The sequence below is a fragment of the Poecilia reticulata genome, chromosome 22 (assembly GCF_904066995.2).
Source record: "Poecilia reticulata chromosome 22, P_reticulata-male-v2, whole genome shotgun sequence".
Classification (NCBI taxonomy): Eukaryota; Metazoa; Chordata; class Actinopteri; order Cyprinodontiformes; family Poeciliidae; genus Poecilia; species Poecilia reticulata.
This window is the reverse complement of record NC_088851.1, coordinates 20621857-20642030: the sequence shown is the minus strand read 5'-3', so window position 1 is coordinate 20642030 and position 20174 is coordinate 20621857. Positions and strand designations below refer to the sequence as shown.

Genomic DNA, 20174 nt, shown 5'->3' with positions numbered 1-20174 from the left:
TTTCCGAGCTTCATGTGAATCTATCACTGGTGTAGCGAATACGTTTTGTTGACCGAGACGCACATTAATACGTCACTAAGGTCACCAGAAATGTAGTTTAAAACTGCCGTAATCATCGTAAAAGAAAACGTAAAAATCTACTGTACTAACCTAAATACCTTTAGAAAATATTTTTGTAGTTTGAGCATAGTCTTAATGCCTCAGGGTGATATTATGACTTAATGATAAATCTGAATCAATTTCTTACCTTTTTCTTTGAAACTACATTACCCAGAGTTCCTTTTCGTTCGAAAACCCGGCTAAGGGGTCGCAAATCAAACCGGTAAGTGAAGGAGAGCGATGCGCAGGCTGTGGTTGATTTTTTAGCGAAGTTGTTATTCTATCTTCAGATAGCTAAGTGTTTGTGCGTGTCTGTTTGTGTGACAGATTTCTATTTTTGTTAGCTCGCTCCGACCCTCACAGCACTTACCAAACAGTGGTTGCATAACTCAGATGTTCAAGAGGCGTTCAGGTCAACACTGCCAGCGGACTGAAACTTATTTGTGTCATTTAAAATATGGTACTTTCGTGAAGACACAACTTAAAGATGGTGTTTGAGACCCGTTGCTAGACGGCTGTGGAGGAGCTTTTATCAGGAGTGGGATTTTACACCGGAGCCTGTCTCTTCCTTCTTGGGGTGAGTGCGGAAGAGAAGAGTAGGTTTCACTCATGAGTACAACCCGTCATTTATCAATTAAGCTCAGCTGACAGCATGCGTAAAAACAAAAGCCCTTAAAATGAGTAACTCTTTGAATGGAAGGCAGTGAATGTATTAAAACAGTCTGGAATTAGTTCCTTAATAAGGAGGATGTATTCATGATACATTGCATTCGGGAAGCATCTCAGTTTTTTTCCCCATTATTATTATTAATTTTCCAATAGTTTTAGTTCACAAACTTAAACTCACATTTAGATCAACTACACAATACACAGAGGACATATTTTACTTGTTTATATTCATGAAATTATGAAATTAAATGACCAGCAGCTATACCACAAATTTCAGTTACTTATAAAATCCAAGTCTTGCAGAAGTCCGTAAAATATTTGTTTTTAGGAGGGACATTTTCATGTGGCTAGATTTAGCTTCTGGTGTAAGTGCTTTACAATCAGAGTGGTGGTGTTTTCTGAAACTGATGTCTGCCTTTTATTGGTATCTTCAAATTTCATTAATTCTTTCTCCATTATCTTTACAAAAAAGATACAATTTTCTTTTTTTCTTTCTTTAAATGTGAACTAATTGGACCTCTTCTTCTTCTACAGGTCTCCAATGGCGGGCCGGCTCCTAAAAGTCTCATCTCTGGCCACAGTAGTGTTCGCCTCCTCGGGGTTCTACCTCTACAACAGGCAGCTCGACCTCAATGACCTGAGTGTGATCCGCTTCGGACGAGCAGCATCTGCCGTGAGTTCACATCATAAATATTCTCACATTTATGTCTGATTTGAGTTTGATCGCATCTTCTGAGACACGGTGACTGTAGGCAGAAAAGGTTATTGTTCATATGTTTATTTATTTTTTTTGTAGGTTGGATGAGCTCTGTGAACCAGCTTTATGAAACACCAGCCATAACATTGTTTCTTTTTATATATGTAACTATTTAAAACAAACAGAAAAGAGCATAAATCACTTTTTTAAATGTGTGTATCAACATGCTAAAACAAGGAGAAACGTCAAAATAAAAGACCCCATTGGCCTGAAACCAAATTTGAAAAACAAATGTTTTTTTTTGTTGTTTTTTTTGTTTTTTCTTAGTTTTTTATGAATGATTTAGTTGATTACATAGATGCTGAAGCATGGATATCAGGAGGCAGGTTATTCCAGAGTCTAAGGCTTGCCTCTGCAAAAGCCTTATTCCCTCTGGGTTGATTCCTTTGATTGCACTTAGAACATAGAGTTGGATGATTTCAGGCCTTTTCTGGGGTTATAAAGGTCAAGGTGAATGTTTGCACTTTTAGTTGGGACATACTGAGAATAAAAAGCAGTCTTTAAGCTCAGATCTGGACTACAACATGCATTCACAACTCCAACATGTGATATGATTTTTATCAGCAAAATATATAGTGTATGTGATGGTATAAGCCACTTGTGTGTAGATAAGGCATTGCATTATATTGTCTTTAAGATGTTCTCATTGGGACTAAATATTTGTAAAATGATTAAACAGCTCTGATGAGATGTAGCTTTGAGATTGGACTGTTTGTTTGGGACATAAACCTGCTTTTAGCGATGCAAAACTACTTTAACTCAACACAGATATTTTTAAAGTCTTAAACATACCTAATCTAGAAGACCGTCTGGTTTAATGTTGCAAAAAAACTGCATAGAATTAGCTCACCTATTTTTTCCTGTGTTTGCAGACAGCAGTGATCAGCTTCGACTATCTGACAGCGTTCAGACATGTGGAGTACGGCACAGAGGAGTACTGGACTCTCAAGTCCAAGGTAAGAACTAGTTTTTATAGAAATTGATTAGTTTATACAATAAGTGAAATAATCTACTTTGGTGTGGAGTCATTTAGATGGTATCTTTGCCTGCTTATTTTCTGCCATAGCGCTCAAGAAAAAAGGAATAAAAACATGTAGCGCCATCTTCTGGACAAGATTGCCAATCATCCCTGATGGGTGTATTTTTATGATTTTATGCTCTGGACTATGACGTCTGTGATGACTCTTACTGTATCCAAGAAGCTAAAGGCCACAGAGACATTTGGAATGAATGTATTTATGTATTGTGATATTGCAGCATCTACCATTAATAACCCAAATCAATGTTACATCTTTTATAACAATCTAGAGCTGAACTTGCTCCTACGTCAGCGTTTCTCACAAAAAAACAAAAAAAACATTTACTTGTTCATCAGCAGTTTGCATGGTGAGTTTAGCCGTCTCCTGATGAGATGCATCATTCCTGCAAGTGTTTGTCAAAAAGGTCAGCTAGGGTTATTCAGGTGAGCTCTGCAGAAATAACCTGCTCTGCTACTGCTGGTGATGGTGCAGGAACTCTGCAGTGAACCTTGAAGAGCATGGTTCAGCATGGCTGGCCACATGGATGGGACTCAAACACTCAGACAAGTGCTCCTGCCCCTCGGGCTGCGCCGGTCAAGCCCGACTGAACACGCTGATTAGAATTAATGCATGTTGCTGATTTATTCCAGGGAGGAGGCTCAGCTCCTAATTATCCTGAAGTCAAAGAGGTGAGGCTTCAGAGCTGCAGCTCATTCTTAAGTTTTTCTGCTGCTGACTCAAAGGACCACAGGTAGAGATAATAGGTCAATGACTTAATAAAGTCTGCTTCATCCTGTAAAAAAGAAAACACAAGCTTGTCTTATTTTTTGGGGGGGAAAAAAAACCTTTACAAATCAATTATTTCAATCAAATTTTATTTGTATAGCACATTTCAGCGACAAGGCATTTCAAAGTGCTTTACATCATAACAAATACAAAAACACAAAGTCATGCAACATAGAATCAAAACATTACATTAAGTCAAGTGCCATTGTTAAATTCGTAATTGATTACGATTCAAATGCAGCTCTAAACAGGTGGGTTTTTAGTTGAGATTTAAAGGAAGTCAGTGTTTCAGCTGTTTTGCAGTTTTCTGGAAGTTTGTTCCAGATTTGTGGTGCATAGAAGCTGAATGCTGCTTCTCGTCATTTGGTTCTGGTTCTGGGGATGCAGAGCAGACCAGAGCCAGAAGACCTGAGGGGTCTGGAAGTTTGGGGCAACAACAGCAGATCTTTAATGTATTGTGGTGTTAAGCCATTCAATTATTTATAAACTAGCAGTATTTTAAAGTCTATTCTCTGAGCTACAGGGAACCAGTGTAGGGACTTTAAAAATGGTGTTATGTGCTCTATCTTCCTGGTTTTAGTGAGAACGCGAGCAGCAGCATTCTGGATCAGCTGCAGCTGTTTGATTTGTTAGTCAGACCTGTGAAGATGCTGTTGCAGTAATCAATGCGACTAAAGATAAACGCATGGATGAGTTTCTCTAGATCGTGCTGAGACACAAGTCCTCTAATCCTAAAGATGTTCTTCAGGTGATAGAAGACCAACTTTGTGACTGTCTTAATGTGGCTCTGAAGGTTCAGGTCAGTGTCCATCACTACTCCCAGGTTTCGGACCTGATCGCTGGTTTTTAGTTGTAATAACTGAAGCCGTGTATTCATTCTAGTTCGCCCTCATTTAGGTACAAAGATAATAACTTCAGTTTTGTTTCTGTTCAGCTAGAGAAAGTTTTGGCACATCCACACTTGTATCTGTTCTAAGCATCTATTCAGTGAATGGATGGGTTTAGAGTCACCTGGTGACATCGTGATGTAGAGCTGTGTATCATCCGCGTAGTTATGGTAACTGATCTTATTTCCTGTTATAACCTGACCTAGTGGGAGCATATAAATATTGAAAAGAAGGGGTCCTAGGATTGAACCTTGGGGTACCCCACATGTGACCTTTGACCTCTTTGATGAGAAGTTTCCAATTGAAACAAAGAAATCCCTGTTCTATATGTAAGATTCAAACCAGTTGAGCACTGGACCGGAGAGTCCGACCAGATTCTCCAGTCGATACAGTAAAATGTCATGGTCAACAGTGTCGAAAGCTGCACTGAGGTCCAACAGAACCAGCACTGTGGTTCTCCCACAGTCCATATTTATATGGATGTCATTAAACACTTTGACTAGGCCAGTCTCTGCGCTGTGGCGAGACCGGAAATCAGACTGGAAGGAGTCAAAGAGGATGGTTATCGTTAGGAAGTTATTTAATTGTTTAAACAGCTTTTTCAATAACTTTACTGATGAATGGGAGGTCAGAGGTCGGCCTGTAATTCTGCAGTAGTGATTTGTCCAGATTGTTCTTTTTTATCTGTGGTTTGATAACTGCTGTTTTCAAAGCCTGGGGAAAAACACCTGAATAGAGCGATGAGTTTACTATTTGGATCAGATTATTAGCAACAACAGGCAGGACTTTCTTAAAGAAATGTGAGGATAGGACATCCAGACAGCAGGAACTTGAGCTTAATTGACTTATAATTTCTTCTAGGATTTTATAATTAAGTAGTTGAAATTAGGTAATTTTTCCTGCATTTGTTTTGTTTGGACACAGCATTGGTACTGGCTTTAGAGTGAATGTTCAAATTAATCCTCTGTTTTTTTTTAATTTTCTCTGAAAAGAAACTGGAAAACTTGTTGCAGGCTGCATTAGATTGGAATTAAGGTGGTAACGTCATAGGAGGGTTTATGAGCCTGTCACATGTCGTAAACAAAGCTCGAGCTTTGTTAATATTTTTGTTTATGACGTCTGCAAAAAAACTTCCTTTGCATGTTTAGTGTTGAGTGATGGTTACATAGTCTGTCTTTATAGGTATCATAATAAACGTGAAGTTGAGTTTTACGCCATTTTTGTTCGGCCCTCCGGCAGAGTCGTCTTGCAGATCTAAGTGTTTGTGCATTTCTCCACAGTTACACACACTGGACTTTATTTACTTAGAAATGTGATCAAAGTCAACCAAGTAAAAAAAGATCACTAGGCATAAAGTTAGGTCTCCAGTAGGTGCACCGCATCTGAAAGTCTTGTATTTTTGTAAAAAAACAAACAAAAAAACACGACCTGCAGAATCCCTAATCCTTCATGAAATCATCTACTATAATCCAGGCAGTCAATATCAAAAAGCAGGTTAAAACCATGTAAATCCTGCGTGTCAGATGAAGTCATTATGTCAGCACCCACTGACTTCTAAAATTATTTTCCTCTTTCCGACTTGTTTGACTGCATGGTTAATGAGCTGCTGTAAGTGCTCCTCCACTTCTTCCTCGTCATCCTGGCTGCATGTTCATCGCTCAGTGGTGCAGCCAGCTGCTTTCAGCCTCTCCTGAAGAGCTTGATTCAAAAGCCACTTGAGCAGCCAGTCTCAGAGCCTCATCAAAGGCTTCCCTGCGCAACCCGAGGGGCCATTCACAGCCAATTAGAGAGCATCACAGAACAAGCATGCGAACACTCTGAAGTCTGCCAAATGAGAGCTGGAACATGCCTATAGAATCTCATCAGAGTATGCTGACTAAATGACTTAGTCAAATATAGTTTAAAATCATTCCTAACCGTATTAAAACTTCTTCTGAGATGACAAAAGTTGGATTCAAACACCCTTTGGTTAGTTATTGAAAAAAGGTCCTAAAAATTGCGTAAGACAAGCCAAGTTTTATTGCATAGCAAATTTCAAAGTGTTTTACATGATGATAACATACACTGCAGCGACATAAAGAAAAGTTGGACTACGGACTAAAATGTTTCAATTAATATAATAAATGGAACAGTCAAAGGGAGCTGTAAACAAATGGGTTTTTAGTGTTCAGTTAAAAGAACTCGGCGTTACGGCTGTTTTACAGTTACTGAAAGTTTGTTCCAGGTTATTGGAGCATGAAAGCTGAATGCTGCATCTCCATGTTTGGTTCTGATTCTGAGGATGCAGAATAGATTTTGCCCAGAAGACACGAGTTGTCTGGAAGGTTGATTCAACAACAGCAGATTTTAATGTTTTCTGGTGCTAAGCTGTTCAGTGATTTATAAACTAGCTAAAGTATGGCTACTGGGAGCCATTAAGGACTTTAGGACTGGGGTGATGTGCTCTTTCAGTGTACTCAATAGATTTTAAATTGTTAAAAAGTCAGGGGTTTGGAAATGCAATTCCAGAGGGTTAAAGTTATCCTGCTGTGTTCAATCTAAAGCCAATTTGAATAAGTCTTTGGTATCGTTGTCCTGTGAAAAAACCCATTTGTGTTCATATCCTAACTACATAATCTGTCCCTGAATGGATATGGGCCAGAATGTTATATTTGGTTTGAATTTTAGCAATTTTAAGACAAATTTAATTTATAGGGGCTTGATGAATAAGGGACTCGCATAAAAAGTCAACCAGCTTTTTTAGAAACACTAGTGTGAATGTAAAAGAGCGAAAAGACAAAACTGTAAAAGATTTCAAATTGGTAATGTTTTTTTTTCTGATTGTTTTTTTAGCCAGTATTAATAGTCTACTCTAACAACTGAAATAATTTCAATTAGTGCCGCTTCTATTTTTGCAAACTGGATATTTTCTTTTTTGAACTTCTCAATGTGCAAAGAATTTTGGTGGGTAAAAGTGTGTGGGTTTTTTTTTTTTAAATGCCTTCCAAAGTAAAACATCCCAACTGGTCTAGAACAACAAAGGTGAGCTTAATTTTGTTTTCCTGTTTTATTTCTGTTTTATTATGTCTTATGTTGTTGACAGCGGTATCCTAGGATTGCACTCCTTCCTTTATTCCTTTGTGGTCATTCCACCTGCTCTTCAGCTCTTCATGCCAGTGAGTCAAATCAAAGACAAAACAATCAGACAGATTAAAATGCACATCAGAAGCACCATTAATGTCACAGAGTGCTGTGCGATGGAGATAGGTCTTTATCTCTGCACTGATTATGCAACCCTCTCCTGGTCCTCTTTCACTGTTGTCTCTCTCCTACTCTCTCGCTCTCCAGCTGTACAGGCTTCTATTAGCATCTCATTACAAGTCATGCCAACACATGATTGGGAAATTAAATGTAGCTTACTTAATACAAATGAATAATGCATGACTGACGACTGAGGCCTGCGGGCGAGGTTGGGAGGGGTCGTTCGCCTTGAATATAGAGATTTGAAAATACAGTAATTGAACGTCGCCTTGTTTTAAAGATAAAGCTGCTTGTTAGTTCTGTCTACTGTCCATTTTCAACAGAAGCGATCTAATTGCAAATCAAAACCCTGATGTTGCTTCTTTACCGCTGGTCCTATTAGCAGAATGTGTTTTGCTAAAAGCGGGATCTTCATGTGTTTAACCTTCAGCTCATAAAGCTTTTTATTTCCGACCAGCAACAGCCACGCTTGGTAGAGGATGGGTTCACCATAAACACCACAGCAGAGATTACAATTTCTATCATACTGCAGTAGGTGTTTCTGATTCTGTCTAATCTGTCTACTTGGTTTTACTCTCCTAGAAATTATATACTTACTGCGTGTCTGCAGGGCAACCAAACTACATCCCAATCAGACCATTCCTTCTGGATACTTTTCTTTTTCTGGCAAGTGAGTGCATATGAGTCATTAAGCAAAATCTTACTCATTGTTGAATTTGCACATCCAGCAAAGCCACAAGCTTTCCCCTGTAGCACACTAAAAAATGACCAATTTGCCAATTTTTGACTAAAAGGGGGCCTGACTTTCATACTGATCATTTTTCCTTGTTAGTCAGCAGCAGATTATTTCAGATGGTGTAATGTGCCCTCGGTGGTTCCTATTTCATGTTTAACAGGAGGAGCCTCAGATAAATGGTCCTTCTCTACGTTGCAGCTGCTCTGCAACTGCAAAACAGGATCTGATGGCTTCAGCCTAACAATGTCCCACTAGCAATGTCTAAACCTTTATCTGAAGCAAATATGAAAGTATGCTTTTTTGTTAATATATTAATAAGTTTTTGTGACTAGGCTACTTATTTGAGAAATTGTCAGAGATGGTATTTCAATTAGTTGGAAAAACTGAGTGCAGTCTGGTTGGAGCTTCTAAACATCACATTTATGATTGTCTGCTTTATTTCTTTATAAAATCTTTGATTGATTTTAACGGGTAAAATAAAAAACAAAAGCAGCAAAGGTGGGATCGTACACTTCTTATTACATAATCATCACAATTTGACCTTGAAATCTTTTGCACCACACCTTGCAGTCAAGTTTGACTGTACCATACAAATTAATGTTTTTTTCTTTCTTATTGCCCTTTAAATGATTTACTCTTGAAACCTTTAGCTTCTCCATCACATTTAGGGTTTGTATGAATCAGATTGCTGATTCATTTTTCTATAAGATCTAAGTTTACCCAATGTCCTCCAAGTGTTTTACTTTTACTTTGTGATGTCTAAATTTCTTCAGATAACATTGGATGGGAAAATAAATTCTTTAAATTCAATTACTGGCATTGACTAAAAATGTGGATACGATATTTTTTGTTGAAGTTTTTTCCAGGTGAAAGGAATATCCCACTTGCTTAAACTTACATCTGTAATAATAGTGATTCTTGGTCAAAATTTAATTGAAGAATACTGGTACGTCACATGTTGGAGAAAGTATTGTTTTCTTGTTTCCATGATGAACCAGTATGGACTCTAAACGCTGTGATGGCATACAAAGAGAGAGACTTTAGATTAGATTATTGAAACAAACTAAAGGCGTAAGGAGATGAAGATACACTGCAGGTGTTTAAATTCATTTATCTGATGGAGAGAAAAGCAAAGCACGGAGCGAGATGTGATAAACCGGTGATGGTGACGTCTAATGATCTCTTTGCCTCCTCAGCTGCAGGAGGCAGAGTAGCTTCAGGCAAGCAGCCATTTTGAAGGTGGCTTTTCATGGCTGAGATGAAAAGAACAAAAACGCCGATTCACTCGACACATCTGCACAGCATTATGCAGCCTCTGTCTCAGCATCACCCAAAGGTTAAAGATAAAGCGCTGCTTTTTGCCCCCGTTACATTGAATATGTCTGAGGTTTTCACTGTGATATGAAAGAACCACCGAGGGGAAGGAAATCAGAGCCTCGGCTGATGCTGATTAGTGACTTTTCACCAGAGAACAACAAATCACGCTCTGTATCCGCAGCTTTTCTGATACTGAGCTCTACTGTGTTTTTTTTTTTTTTTTTTTTAATATATTTTGCATATGTGATTTACTCTCTTATCCACCAAATACAGACACGATCACAAATTGCTGCAGGGCTCTGCAATCATCCGCACAAGATCATCTAATCAGTGGTCGTTTATATAACCAGTCAGTCCAGATCAGGACTGTTTGTTTGTTTTTTGTTTAACATTATTATATGCAAAATTGCAGTGTGAAAAGACAGAGTTTCAGATTTAAGGTAATGTTTATTTTTTAATGTAAATGCATTTGAATACTGAATGAATGGAAATTAATTGGAAGCACTTGCAGAGAAATCAATAACAATGAAAGAAAGACACAGACTTGGTCCTTGGGAGGTCTTCGAATTGAAATGTTTAAACCTCTGGCCTTTCTCTTTCATGTAGTTTTCGTTTGCTTTAACATGCTGTTCGTTTTCAAGAACTTGTTGTAGTGTTTTTCATTTGTGTGTCAAGTCTGAGCATTGGACACTGTGCCGATAAACATGTTTAACAGATGTTTCAATAGTGAGCGCCTTAACTGTATGTTTTATTTGTTAAAATGTCAATGCTGTAAGTAATTTTGCTTGTTCCTTTAGTTTGTTTTAGGTTATAAGAAAATTTGTCCACACTGTGTTGTGCCCCTATTACAGTCTTTATCCCCAGGAATTGGCCAGTGATGTGAGGAGGGTTCCCGTCTTGTATAGCTTTTGTCTCACCCGTGCTGGGGGGTGAGGTTCTCTCTGTTGGTAAAATGTAAGTCCAACATTGGGATCTCCAAAATATGAGAAGCTTGTGACCTTTTTATCAATCATTCAATCAATCAATCAATCAAATTTTATTTGTATAGCACATTTCAGCAGCAAGGCATTTCAAGGTGCTTTACATTGGAAGACTGGGTGATTCTGATTCTTTACACTGAGACATCGCAACATGTCAGCATGTGACATTGAATAAACAGTATTGGAAAATGAAAAGAAAAAGATAAAAAAAAAGATAAAAACATGTTTTTGTTATGGAATTTAAGCGCCTGTCATCGCCTGTCATCGCCGGACTCCGCCGTCCGTTTAACACGGGTATTATCCAGGCCCCGTCGCCTAACTGGACAAGGTCTCCAACCTTGCAGCACCAGGCTCCGTCCACCTATCACGCACATTTTTGCACTAGGACTTCGTCGTCCTACACGGATTTTTGTGCACTATTTTTACCTGTTAGAGTCTAGAATTTACAGGGTTTTTCTGTTGCTTTTGTTACGGAATTTAAGCGCCTGTCGTTGCCGGACTCTTTTAGTGTGTTATGCTTAAGCATTTTTTAAATGTCAGTGTATGTCAAAATCATCATTATTAATCTCTGTAATTTTAAAACTCAGAAAGCTTTGCAACCTACAATTCATTTTCATTATCAATTGATGGTGTCAAACCTTCAATCTCTTTCATTCAGTGGGACGATTAAAAGTTTTAGAAAACTAGTAAAGTGAAAACGGCTTGTGATTAGATTTGCTCTGGTTTGCTGAATGTGACCCCAATGCCATTTCTGATTGGTTGGTAGGGGAGTCACATATTTTCCATGCACATATTGCCATTTTTATAACACAATTAAGTATTTATCTTTAGTTATTATTAAAATGCTGTGTATATATAAAAAGTAACTTAAAAGAAACTTGATTTCACAACATAACCATCTATAATACCTTGAAATTGGCTGTCTCTTTAAGAAGCTCTTACTCTTTCCGATACACCATGTTCCGATGTCGTCTCAGTGTAAAGAATCAAAATCACCCAGTCTCCCAATGGTCTGGGCCAGAACTGACTGCCTTTCTGCTTTGGAGCGACCTGTAGGCTGATGCAAACAGTTATCGGCAATGAAATATCAACTAAGGTTTGAAACGAGATCAGGAATTGCGTTAGAAATACATGAAAAAAATATGAAATATGAAAATATTTGGACAGAAATAAGGTGTTTTTAAAAAATGTTCTATTGTGAAAGTTCTAATGTTGAAAGTTGACACATCAAGATGTTTTACTTTATTTTTTTTTGTATTATAGCCATCCATATTTGTCAATGTGAATGAATTCTCTTGATGCCCACGACTTGTATATTTTTTTAGTAGCTGAGGTCCCAGTACTCACTAGGAGACACAGGTGGGACATTGGGATGAAGGATAAAAAAAAAAAGTCATGAAAATGTTATTTTTTATTAAATAATGCCAGTTGTAAATTGCTATACTGATGTGGTGCAACTCTTCGTCAGACTGTTTTTTTTTTTTTTTAAGACTTTGCTTTAGAGTTTCGATCATTTAGTTTAAAGAGAGTGACGTAACAGTGCAAATCTCTGGTGGTATTGCACTCAGATGTTTCCACCAGCAGATGTCAGCAGTGACTGCATCAGTCAGGACATCATGACGGGGGAAAAGGGGTGTGCTCAGCCCTGATAAGGGTCCACCACCACTCCTGGAGCTCTCGCTCTAGTGAGGGACAAGCTATGTAAATACGGGGTGGGGCCAGATAACTGCTGACCTTGACGTGCTCATGGCAGCAGCTTATCAGCCAAACAAGTCCGAGGCAGGAAAATCCTTGAGGGATGATTGAGAGGAGGGAACGTTTAACATTTGCTTCCCGACTGCCTGCTGTGGTTACATCATGGCTGACAAGCTGCTCTCCAGCAGTAACAGCGGCGTAAATACTCCATTTCACTGTCGCTGTTTTTTTTTTCGTTTTTCCTTTTTTTTTTTCTTTTTTTTGTTTTGCTGTGTGCCAACCAGAGAAGACGAGTCCCGCGGCATCTGGCAGGGTGCCGCAGAAATCACACCATGTTGTGTTTTTAAAGGAGTGGCCACTGCACTGCAACATGATGTGCAGGATAATTTAATTAGGCAAATTCCCCACTCCCTTAAACCTGAACACACCTCACTGTTCGATTACATATCAAGAAATGTGTTGATGAAGCTGAAATGTTTAAGATCATTAAAAAAATGGTTTGATCAAGTACATTGAGGTGAGAGACATGGTTTGGACATGCTTGTTTCCATGGTGACCTAAAAAGTCACTAAAGTTGGCTTTTCTTTAGAGATGTTGTGTTTACAATTTGTTTCTGTCATTGCTGTTTTTAGGTGAAGCCTAAACCAATTTAATCCTGTTTTTTGTTTCTAAGCAATCGTTTCTTTTTTGTGTTTGCTTCATGAATGTGTTTAAAGCCAGACAGCCACAGCAGTGATGATCCCCGTTTACTGCTGTGAATAAAAATGAGGAGAAACTGAAGGAGGAGTTAAATCTCAGCCTGATGATTGGGGTTTACAGAAAATTGTTTTAAATGGGTAACAAAACAGGCTGCTGGCTGAGTTTTCGGATTTCAAAAGTTACTGGAATTCTTATTTATATGATTTGTATTCAAAATAGCATTTATAAAGGAATTCAGGATGTTGCCTGCAACAAAAAAATATAATTCTTACTCTAACTGTAACAAAAAAGAGGATTCTTACTCTGACCCTCATGATTTAAAGGTTCTGGTCATCACAGTGATTTAACTCAACAGTAAATGATCAATGATCACAGGGGAAGATTGCTTAACCTTAGTTCAGCAGTGTTGTTAGAATGTTGTTGTGATGGAGTAAATTAAGACAACAGCAATTTTCTAATCATAGAACAGCCGATAAGGAAATTATTTGGTTTGTGGAGGCAAATAAATTGAAAACATTTCAGTGCAACTTAGCAAGGGGAAACAAAATAATTGCCTTTGTCTCTTTTATTTGTTTCTGACTTCACAGACATGTATTGTCTATGACAGTTGCAACCTTAACAAACTGTTCTCTGGAGAGATTTGTAGAAGCACACGCAGTTCCTGCTCACAACACATTCAACTAATCATAGCGCTCATTTTACAGACATCAAACACCGCTGGAAACAAAAGGTCACTGGACAGATACATTGCAAACGTCTGATAAAACTCTCATATTATTCTCATAAAATCTTCTATAATAAATCAATTATAGAAGATGTAATTCTGCCCAAGAAAGACTGCAAGGCATATCTCACTAAATAAATTACATCCATGGATATTTGCACCATTTCTGAACACACAAAATTCTGTCCTACATTTAATAAGACAATATTTTCTTTTTCAGGTCAGCTACTAATATGTTTAAACAGTTTAAGTGGCTCTCTAAACTTCTAATAAATCCCTACCATTGTGTTAAATGGAGAGACATATTTTCATGTGTGTTAGATCACACAATCATGGGGAAGACTTCTAACTTGAGAAGACAGCCATCCACACCACTCTCAAGGAGGGTATGCACCAAAATGTAATTGCTGAAGAAGACGGTTCTTCACAGAGTTCCAAGCAAATTAATAGAAAATTGAGTGGAAGGCAGAAGTGCGGTAGGAAAAGGTGCACCAACAACAGGGACAACTACAGCCTTGAAATCCATTCCAGGCCAGACACCGCACACTGACAAAATCTTGACATCTGCTACAAATGTGGCATTCTCCTTATCAACTTCTCCTGCACCAGAGTCGGTGTCAGAGGTGTCTTACCTGTGATGAGGAGAAAAGGAAGTAGGCTGTTGTGCAATGGTCTGGAGCCCTGCTTTCAGATGAAAGCAAATTCTGCACTTCATTTGGAAATCAAGTTTCCAGGCTCTGGAGGACTAGTGGATAGGCATGAAATCTACATTACCTGAAGTTCAGTGTGAGGTTTCCAGTGAGTGATGCTTTGGGGTGCCATGTCAACTGCTGGTGTTGGTCGACTGTGTTTTATGAAGTCCACAGTCAATGCAGCCATCTACTAGAAAATTCTTGAGTAGATGGACTTGAACCTTGGTCACACTGCTAAAGGTGCTGGTTCAATAACCATGGTGTTCATTGTTCTTGATTGTTCAGCAAACTGAACTTGAACCCCATGGAGAATCTATGAGATGAGAGACACCAGACCCAACAAGGCAGATAACCTGAAGCTATCAAAGCAGTTTAGGCTTTCATTGCACCTATATACTGACACAGGTCGATCGCCGTTATGCCATGGTACATTGATGCAGTAATTTATACGAGAGGAGGCCCAACCAAGTATTGAGTGCATAGAAATGTAAACACTTTTCAGAAGCCTGATATTTGTGCTTAAAACATCAATTTTTGTTGGTCTAATGTGATATTTAAATTTTCAAATTTTTGGCTTTCCCTTACCTGTAGCCATAATCATTAAAACTGTAAAAAAAAATACAAGCGTAAAGCCTTTACCTCTGTGTGATGAAGCTCTATCCTTTGAGAGAACTTGATCTTTAACTTGCCAAGAAGGAGACTTTAAACCTTTAAAGCAAAGCTTATTTTTGTACAAAGATATGGACCAAAATCCCTGCTAAGATGTGAGCAAGCCTGGTGAAGTGAAAAAGAAACTGCCTCAGTATTTGGTGGACCTAATAATGAGGGTTGAGAGTATAATTTAGTTCCACCAATTTCAAATATTTCTCGTGGTGAGGAAACATTTGTACTAACCATTAACGGTGGCTTTCTGGAGTGTATTCTGTATTTGTTGGAAGCTTGGTTGGTTTTTACTGATCCGTAGCGTCCACCGCCTCGTGGCAGAGAGTCTTTCTGCCGTTCTTCCAGCACCAGGCACCACCACTCGGGCATGACAATAAAATGCAGAGCATGAAATTAACTGTGCCTGCTGTTGGAAAAATCAGCACCCTCCATCTTTCTGTGCCCTCTCGCTTCTTTGCTTCCCAGACAGTTTCCCCTGGATCCCACATTCTGGCTGTTCTCAGGATATTACAACGAGAAAGCTGCATCATAGCAACACTGCGACGGCTCAAAGACGTAACAAGCGGCTTTAAAATTTTTCTCAATTTGCCATGTTTCTGGTGGGCTTTGTTGGAATAAATGCATTTTTAATATCATCTGGGGCAGCAGAGCATGTGCATTAACCGCAGGAGGACTCTTTGAGAGTTGCTTTGCCTGGATAATACTTGTAGCCAAGGCCTTATTGACCGTACAGGCTTAAATCTCAGCACAAACACTGCACAGCCTCTCCCCTCCCCAGTGACAGGCGGAGAGATGAGCCCCAGTGAACTGAGTAACGAGCTAATCATGAGCATCCCAGTAATAAATAGGTCTTGTTCATAGTCCACTAATCCCAGTCATTTAGTCGTGGTGAGGCTGCAGAAATCAATTACTGCAGCTGGAGCTTGCTCTCTGCTTTCCAGCTGCACACATGTCCACCCCTCTGACTCTTGAGACAAAGAGTTGCATTCTTAACGTGTTTCCATATTTATTTGTTATATAGTAACTTCATGCTGTTGTTTTTTTGCCCCTTACTTCTGATAATATCAGGTACCAATTTTTCTATCTAACCTTTAATATTTAGACTAATTTGAGGTTTATTTTATCGTTAAGATGAGTTTAGATCATCGAACACATCCCTGTAGTGAGGATCTGTTTTGAACTGATTTGCCCAGTGTGTTCCGTCTCTTGACTTTACCCTTCAACACTATCAAAGTGCACAAAACAAGGAGGAGGGAGGGTGCACTCCTAGAAAACAATTTGCCATCTGTGCTTAATGGCAGCTGAAGACCATCCACCGTCAGGCTCCACAGGGAGCTGGCCTCGAGGTCCCCATGTTTGAACAGAAACAGAATAAACAGACAGACAAAAAAAAACAAGATCCAGTCTTCTTTAAACTATCACTTTTTATAAATCTGCAGATGAATCAGGAGAAGAGTTAAAACTATTTTTCCTTGGCAGCTGTAGAGCTAAATCCCCTGGATACCAATTAATCAAGCAGTTGCAGACGTCCTGCTTTAGAGATTTTTTGTTTATTGCTAATAATCAAAATGATGCTTTGATTAAAGTATCTGACGCTGTTAAAGGTACAGTTTTCTTTGTTTTTCATTCTCTCTCTTCCCTCGGCCTCGTATCCATCCCAGCATCAGACTCCTGCAGCTGCTTCTTTCCTTCAAATCACCATCTGAGTGCGGAGAATGAGTGTGGAAACACTGTGAGGCATTCTGCACCAACCCGTGTCTCTCTCAAATTAACCCTTGTGTCTCAATCGCTAATAGTCCGTTTTATTCGATTGCGCATGTGTTGAGGTGGTGGGCGGCGGCGGGTGCCAGCCTATCCCCGAGCAGCGTTCCCCCTCTGGCTTTCAGGGAGCTGCATCGCCATGGTGATGTCATCCTCAAGCCGAGCGCCCGCCTTCATCCAACAAAGCTGACTGATTACTGGAGGAGAGGAGAGAAGAGGAAGAGCAGCGATCAATCTGATGATCGAACCACGAGTCGACGTCACTTTGGGTCTGATCAGCTTCCAGGACGCGTTTCCAGTCACAAGCTTTTAAAGTTCGCCCCTTGAAGGCTGTTGATCAGACTGACACGATGATGACATAATCTTCTGTGAACAAGTAATCATGATAACAAGCTGCAAGGTTCATACAGTTTAATTTAATCTCATCTGAATGCAACATTTTCCAGAGTTGCGTAAAGATTTAACTGAAATCTCTGCTCACAATATGGTTCCAGAGTCGAAAGGCCTTCTGATAGAGGCCCTTATGCAGATTAAAAGGAAGAACAAAGCCTATAGGATTTTTTTCTTTTTTTTAATCTCAAATCCACCAAGTGCACTTTTTACTTTACTTAATATTATAAATATTATTTTTATTTGTTTAGTTGTTTTGCCATTTTTCCTGTTAAAAATATGAAGTATAAATACATGTTTAATTCATTTTTGTTGATGGCAATAGCGGGACAGTTTATTTTTAATCTTCTGAACACTTAAAAAAATCAGTTTATTGTTTTCCCTTGATCAATTTTGCATTTTTTACAGTTTTTGAGACCTGACTCGAAGGACATAACAAAATGGGAGACACATCACATAAGAGTTTATGAAATATTGATTTAACACAAACCTGGAGTAAAATGAAAGTTTCTAACATGGAATGTGAAATCAGTAGTGTATTATTGTAATGGGCAATAATAATAATCTACAAAGCAAAAGCAGGAGCACAGATACAAGTTAGTTAGTGATCAGTAAACAATGGAGGGCCTTACCAGATTGTTGTAATGGAAAGATGATTAAGTGATTAAGCGGGGTTTGAAACGCATTATGTACTTTTCATGAAATGAAGATATACGAGAAAATTTTTCCATCCTTCAGAGTCATTGTAGGAAGTTTTCTGTTCTAATTATCACATTATGTTAGTCGTTCAAGTTTGTTTAGTAACAAAACTAAATCATTTACTGCCAAAGTTTACAATGAGATTTTATTCAGAATATAAAATATAAAACAAATCAAGTATGCAATCTTTTTCAACCATAAATTCAGAATATTTTTTTCTCCTGAAATAAAAATTACTTTCAAAAGATGCACCTCAGATGTATTTGTGGAATCTTTATTTTTCTTTTTTTTTTTTTATGTGGTTTTTTTAACTGGTTGAAGTTTTGAATACCTCATTTGTGTCTTTTTAGAAACATTATTTATTCCAGCCGCTATTTTCGGTATTGAAGGAGTGGTCCATACACCCCAGTGTGAGAAGGTGGCGCTGCTGTAGCAAAATGCATTTCTGAGCGGAAAAGGCTCATCTGGTAATCTCTGGTGACTTGTTTCTGTCATTGCGCTGTCATCATCGGCCAGATGACACTGGTGTCAAACGCTCCTGTGGGAGTCAGCTGTGTGTGCGAGTGTGTGGGGTGGGGGTTACCAGGGTTAAGGGGAGCTAATTTCACGCCTTTTTATTTGCACGGGTCTCCGGAGACAAACTCTCTATAAGCATTATCACTTCCAGCTGGTTCAAATGGGACAGACGAAACGAGACCAGCACACAGTCTCTGTGTTTGTCCCTCTTCTGTCTCAGTGTGATGATGCCTTCCAGCACAAAGCTGGATACATTAAGAAACTATTATCATTTTCCTATTTGTGGAGGAAAATGAAATAGAAAGGTTTTAGACACCATTTTCAACCTGCGTGCTGCAGATTATCAGATTTCATTCGATCTTGATTTGTGAGCCTTTCATAACTGCTTGCTTCTTCTTCAGACCGATTAGAAAATATTATCATGTGTTTTGCACAATAATCAGATTTTATCCTGATACTCCATCTCCTGTAGGTGCATCGACGATCAGCAGAGCGCCTTCGAGACTTGTGTTGCGCCAACCGGGGCACCTTCATCAAAGTAGGCCAACACCTTGGTGCTTTGGACTATCTGCTGCCCGAAGAGTACACCTCCACCCTGAAGGTGCTCCACAGCAGAGCTCCTCAGAGCACCATGGAGGAGATTCAGCAGGTCATCAGAGAAGATCTTGGAAAGGAGGTACATGTGGTTTGACATTGATTGTTCCCACCTCTGCACCACAGTCGGTTCAGTTTGGATGCAGCGCAAAGTCTGGCGTGATGTGAAGTCCTGCAGCCGGTTGAAATACAGACCTTTTGATGAAAGCTATACTAATTAAACAGATTTGAATTCTTAATGATTCAACTCCTATCTGTCACCTAAAGTCTCTGCTCTGTGGGAGACACAACTACTGCAGCATTTGATCAGAGTTGTCAGACATGTTTAACGTTGGCAAAATAATTTGTCACAGTTTTTCAGAGCAAATGCAACATATTTGTTGAACTGTACAGCCATCCCAGTGTTTTTTTTTTGTTTTGTTTTTTTTCAATAGCATTGTATTTGAAAGGTTAGAGAAAGAAAGGTGTTTTCATGAACATTGCATCTATACTAGTGGTGTAAATTGAAGAGGAGAAGACGTTGAACATTTTACGGAAATCTTGGATTTTTATGCGGCGTTCAGGAGCCTGTATGCATTGCTGTATACCAATCCAGTTTGTTATATTATTGTAAAATACGGGAAGTTTCTCATTGTGAAAGCAGCTTGGATTGACAGTTTATTGTAGAAACTACAGGTTCAAGTACAAATAACAGCAGTTGAAGCAAAGTGAGATTTGCCTTAACAAAAGAGTACAAAGAGCACTTTATTCTCTGTAAAAGGAAAGTATGTCTTTGAGCTCCCAATTTTCCCTTAATGCACTTACATCTGCACTTTTTGGCACGTGAGGCTCCTTTGTGACGAGCTCTGATTTGATGTTAAATGTGCACTTGTCTGCACGTGGGCACTTTGTGGATTGTGGGAAAATAGAGGGCAAATAAACCAGAACTGGACCAGGCTGACATTGTGTCCTTGTTTGGTTTTATAAGCTGAAAAAGCTGTTACAGCTGTTGGCACAGAGTGTGATGTTTGCTCTCAAACTGGTTGTTATGACAGCCTTTTAGGGCCTGCAGGAGGCCAGGCAATTATTCTGTTATACTCAGATACACAGGTCCTCTCCTAACACACACTCCCCTCTGCTGTGTGGTAAAGAAGTGGACTTATTGTTCCCATTGTTTAGATGCATTAAATCAGCAGCCTCAGTCAAGTTGCATAAAACCATCAAGTTTGGACTGAAATTTATTCTGTTGCTAAATATATCTAGTAAAATGTA

The 20174-nt window shown here is 38.9% G+C and overlaps 1 protein-coding gene across 2 annotated transcripts in view; it reads left to right on the top strand.

Moving 5' to 3' along the window:
* Positions 1 to 204: 204 nt before the first annotated feature.
* The window catches only part of adck1 (aarF domain containing kinase 1), a 41251-nt gene continuing 21281 nt past the window's right edge, over positions 205 to 20174 (top strand). The window contains exons 1-4 of one of the 2 annotated variants that reach the window (XM_008400151.2): positions 205 to 322; positions 1303 to 1441; positions 2398 to 2481; positions 18802 to 19005. In XM_008400151.2, the coding sequence (XP_008398373.2) occupies positions 222 to 322; positions 1303 to 1441; positions 2398 to 2481; positions 18802 to 19005 (528 nt within the window). In that variant the 5' untranslated portion in view covers positions 205 to 221. The other variant, XM_008400149.2, reaches the window with a different exon arrangement.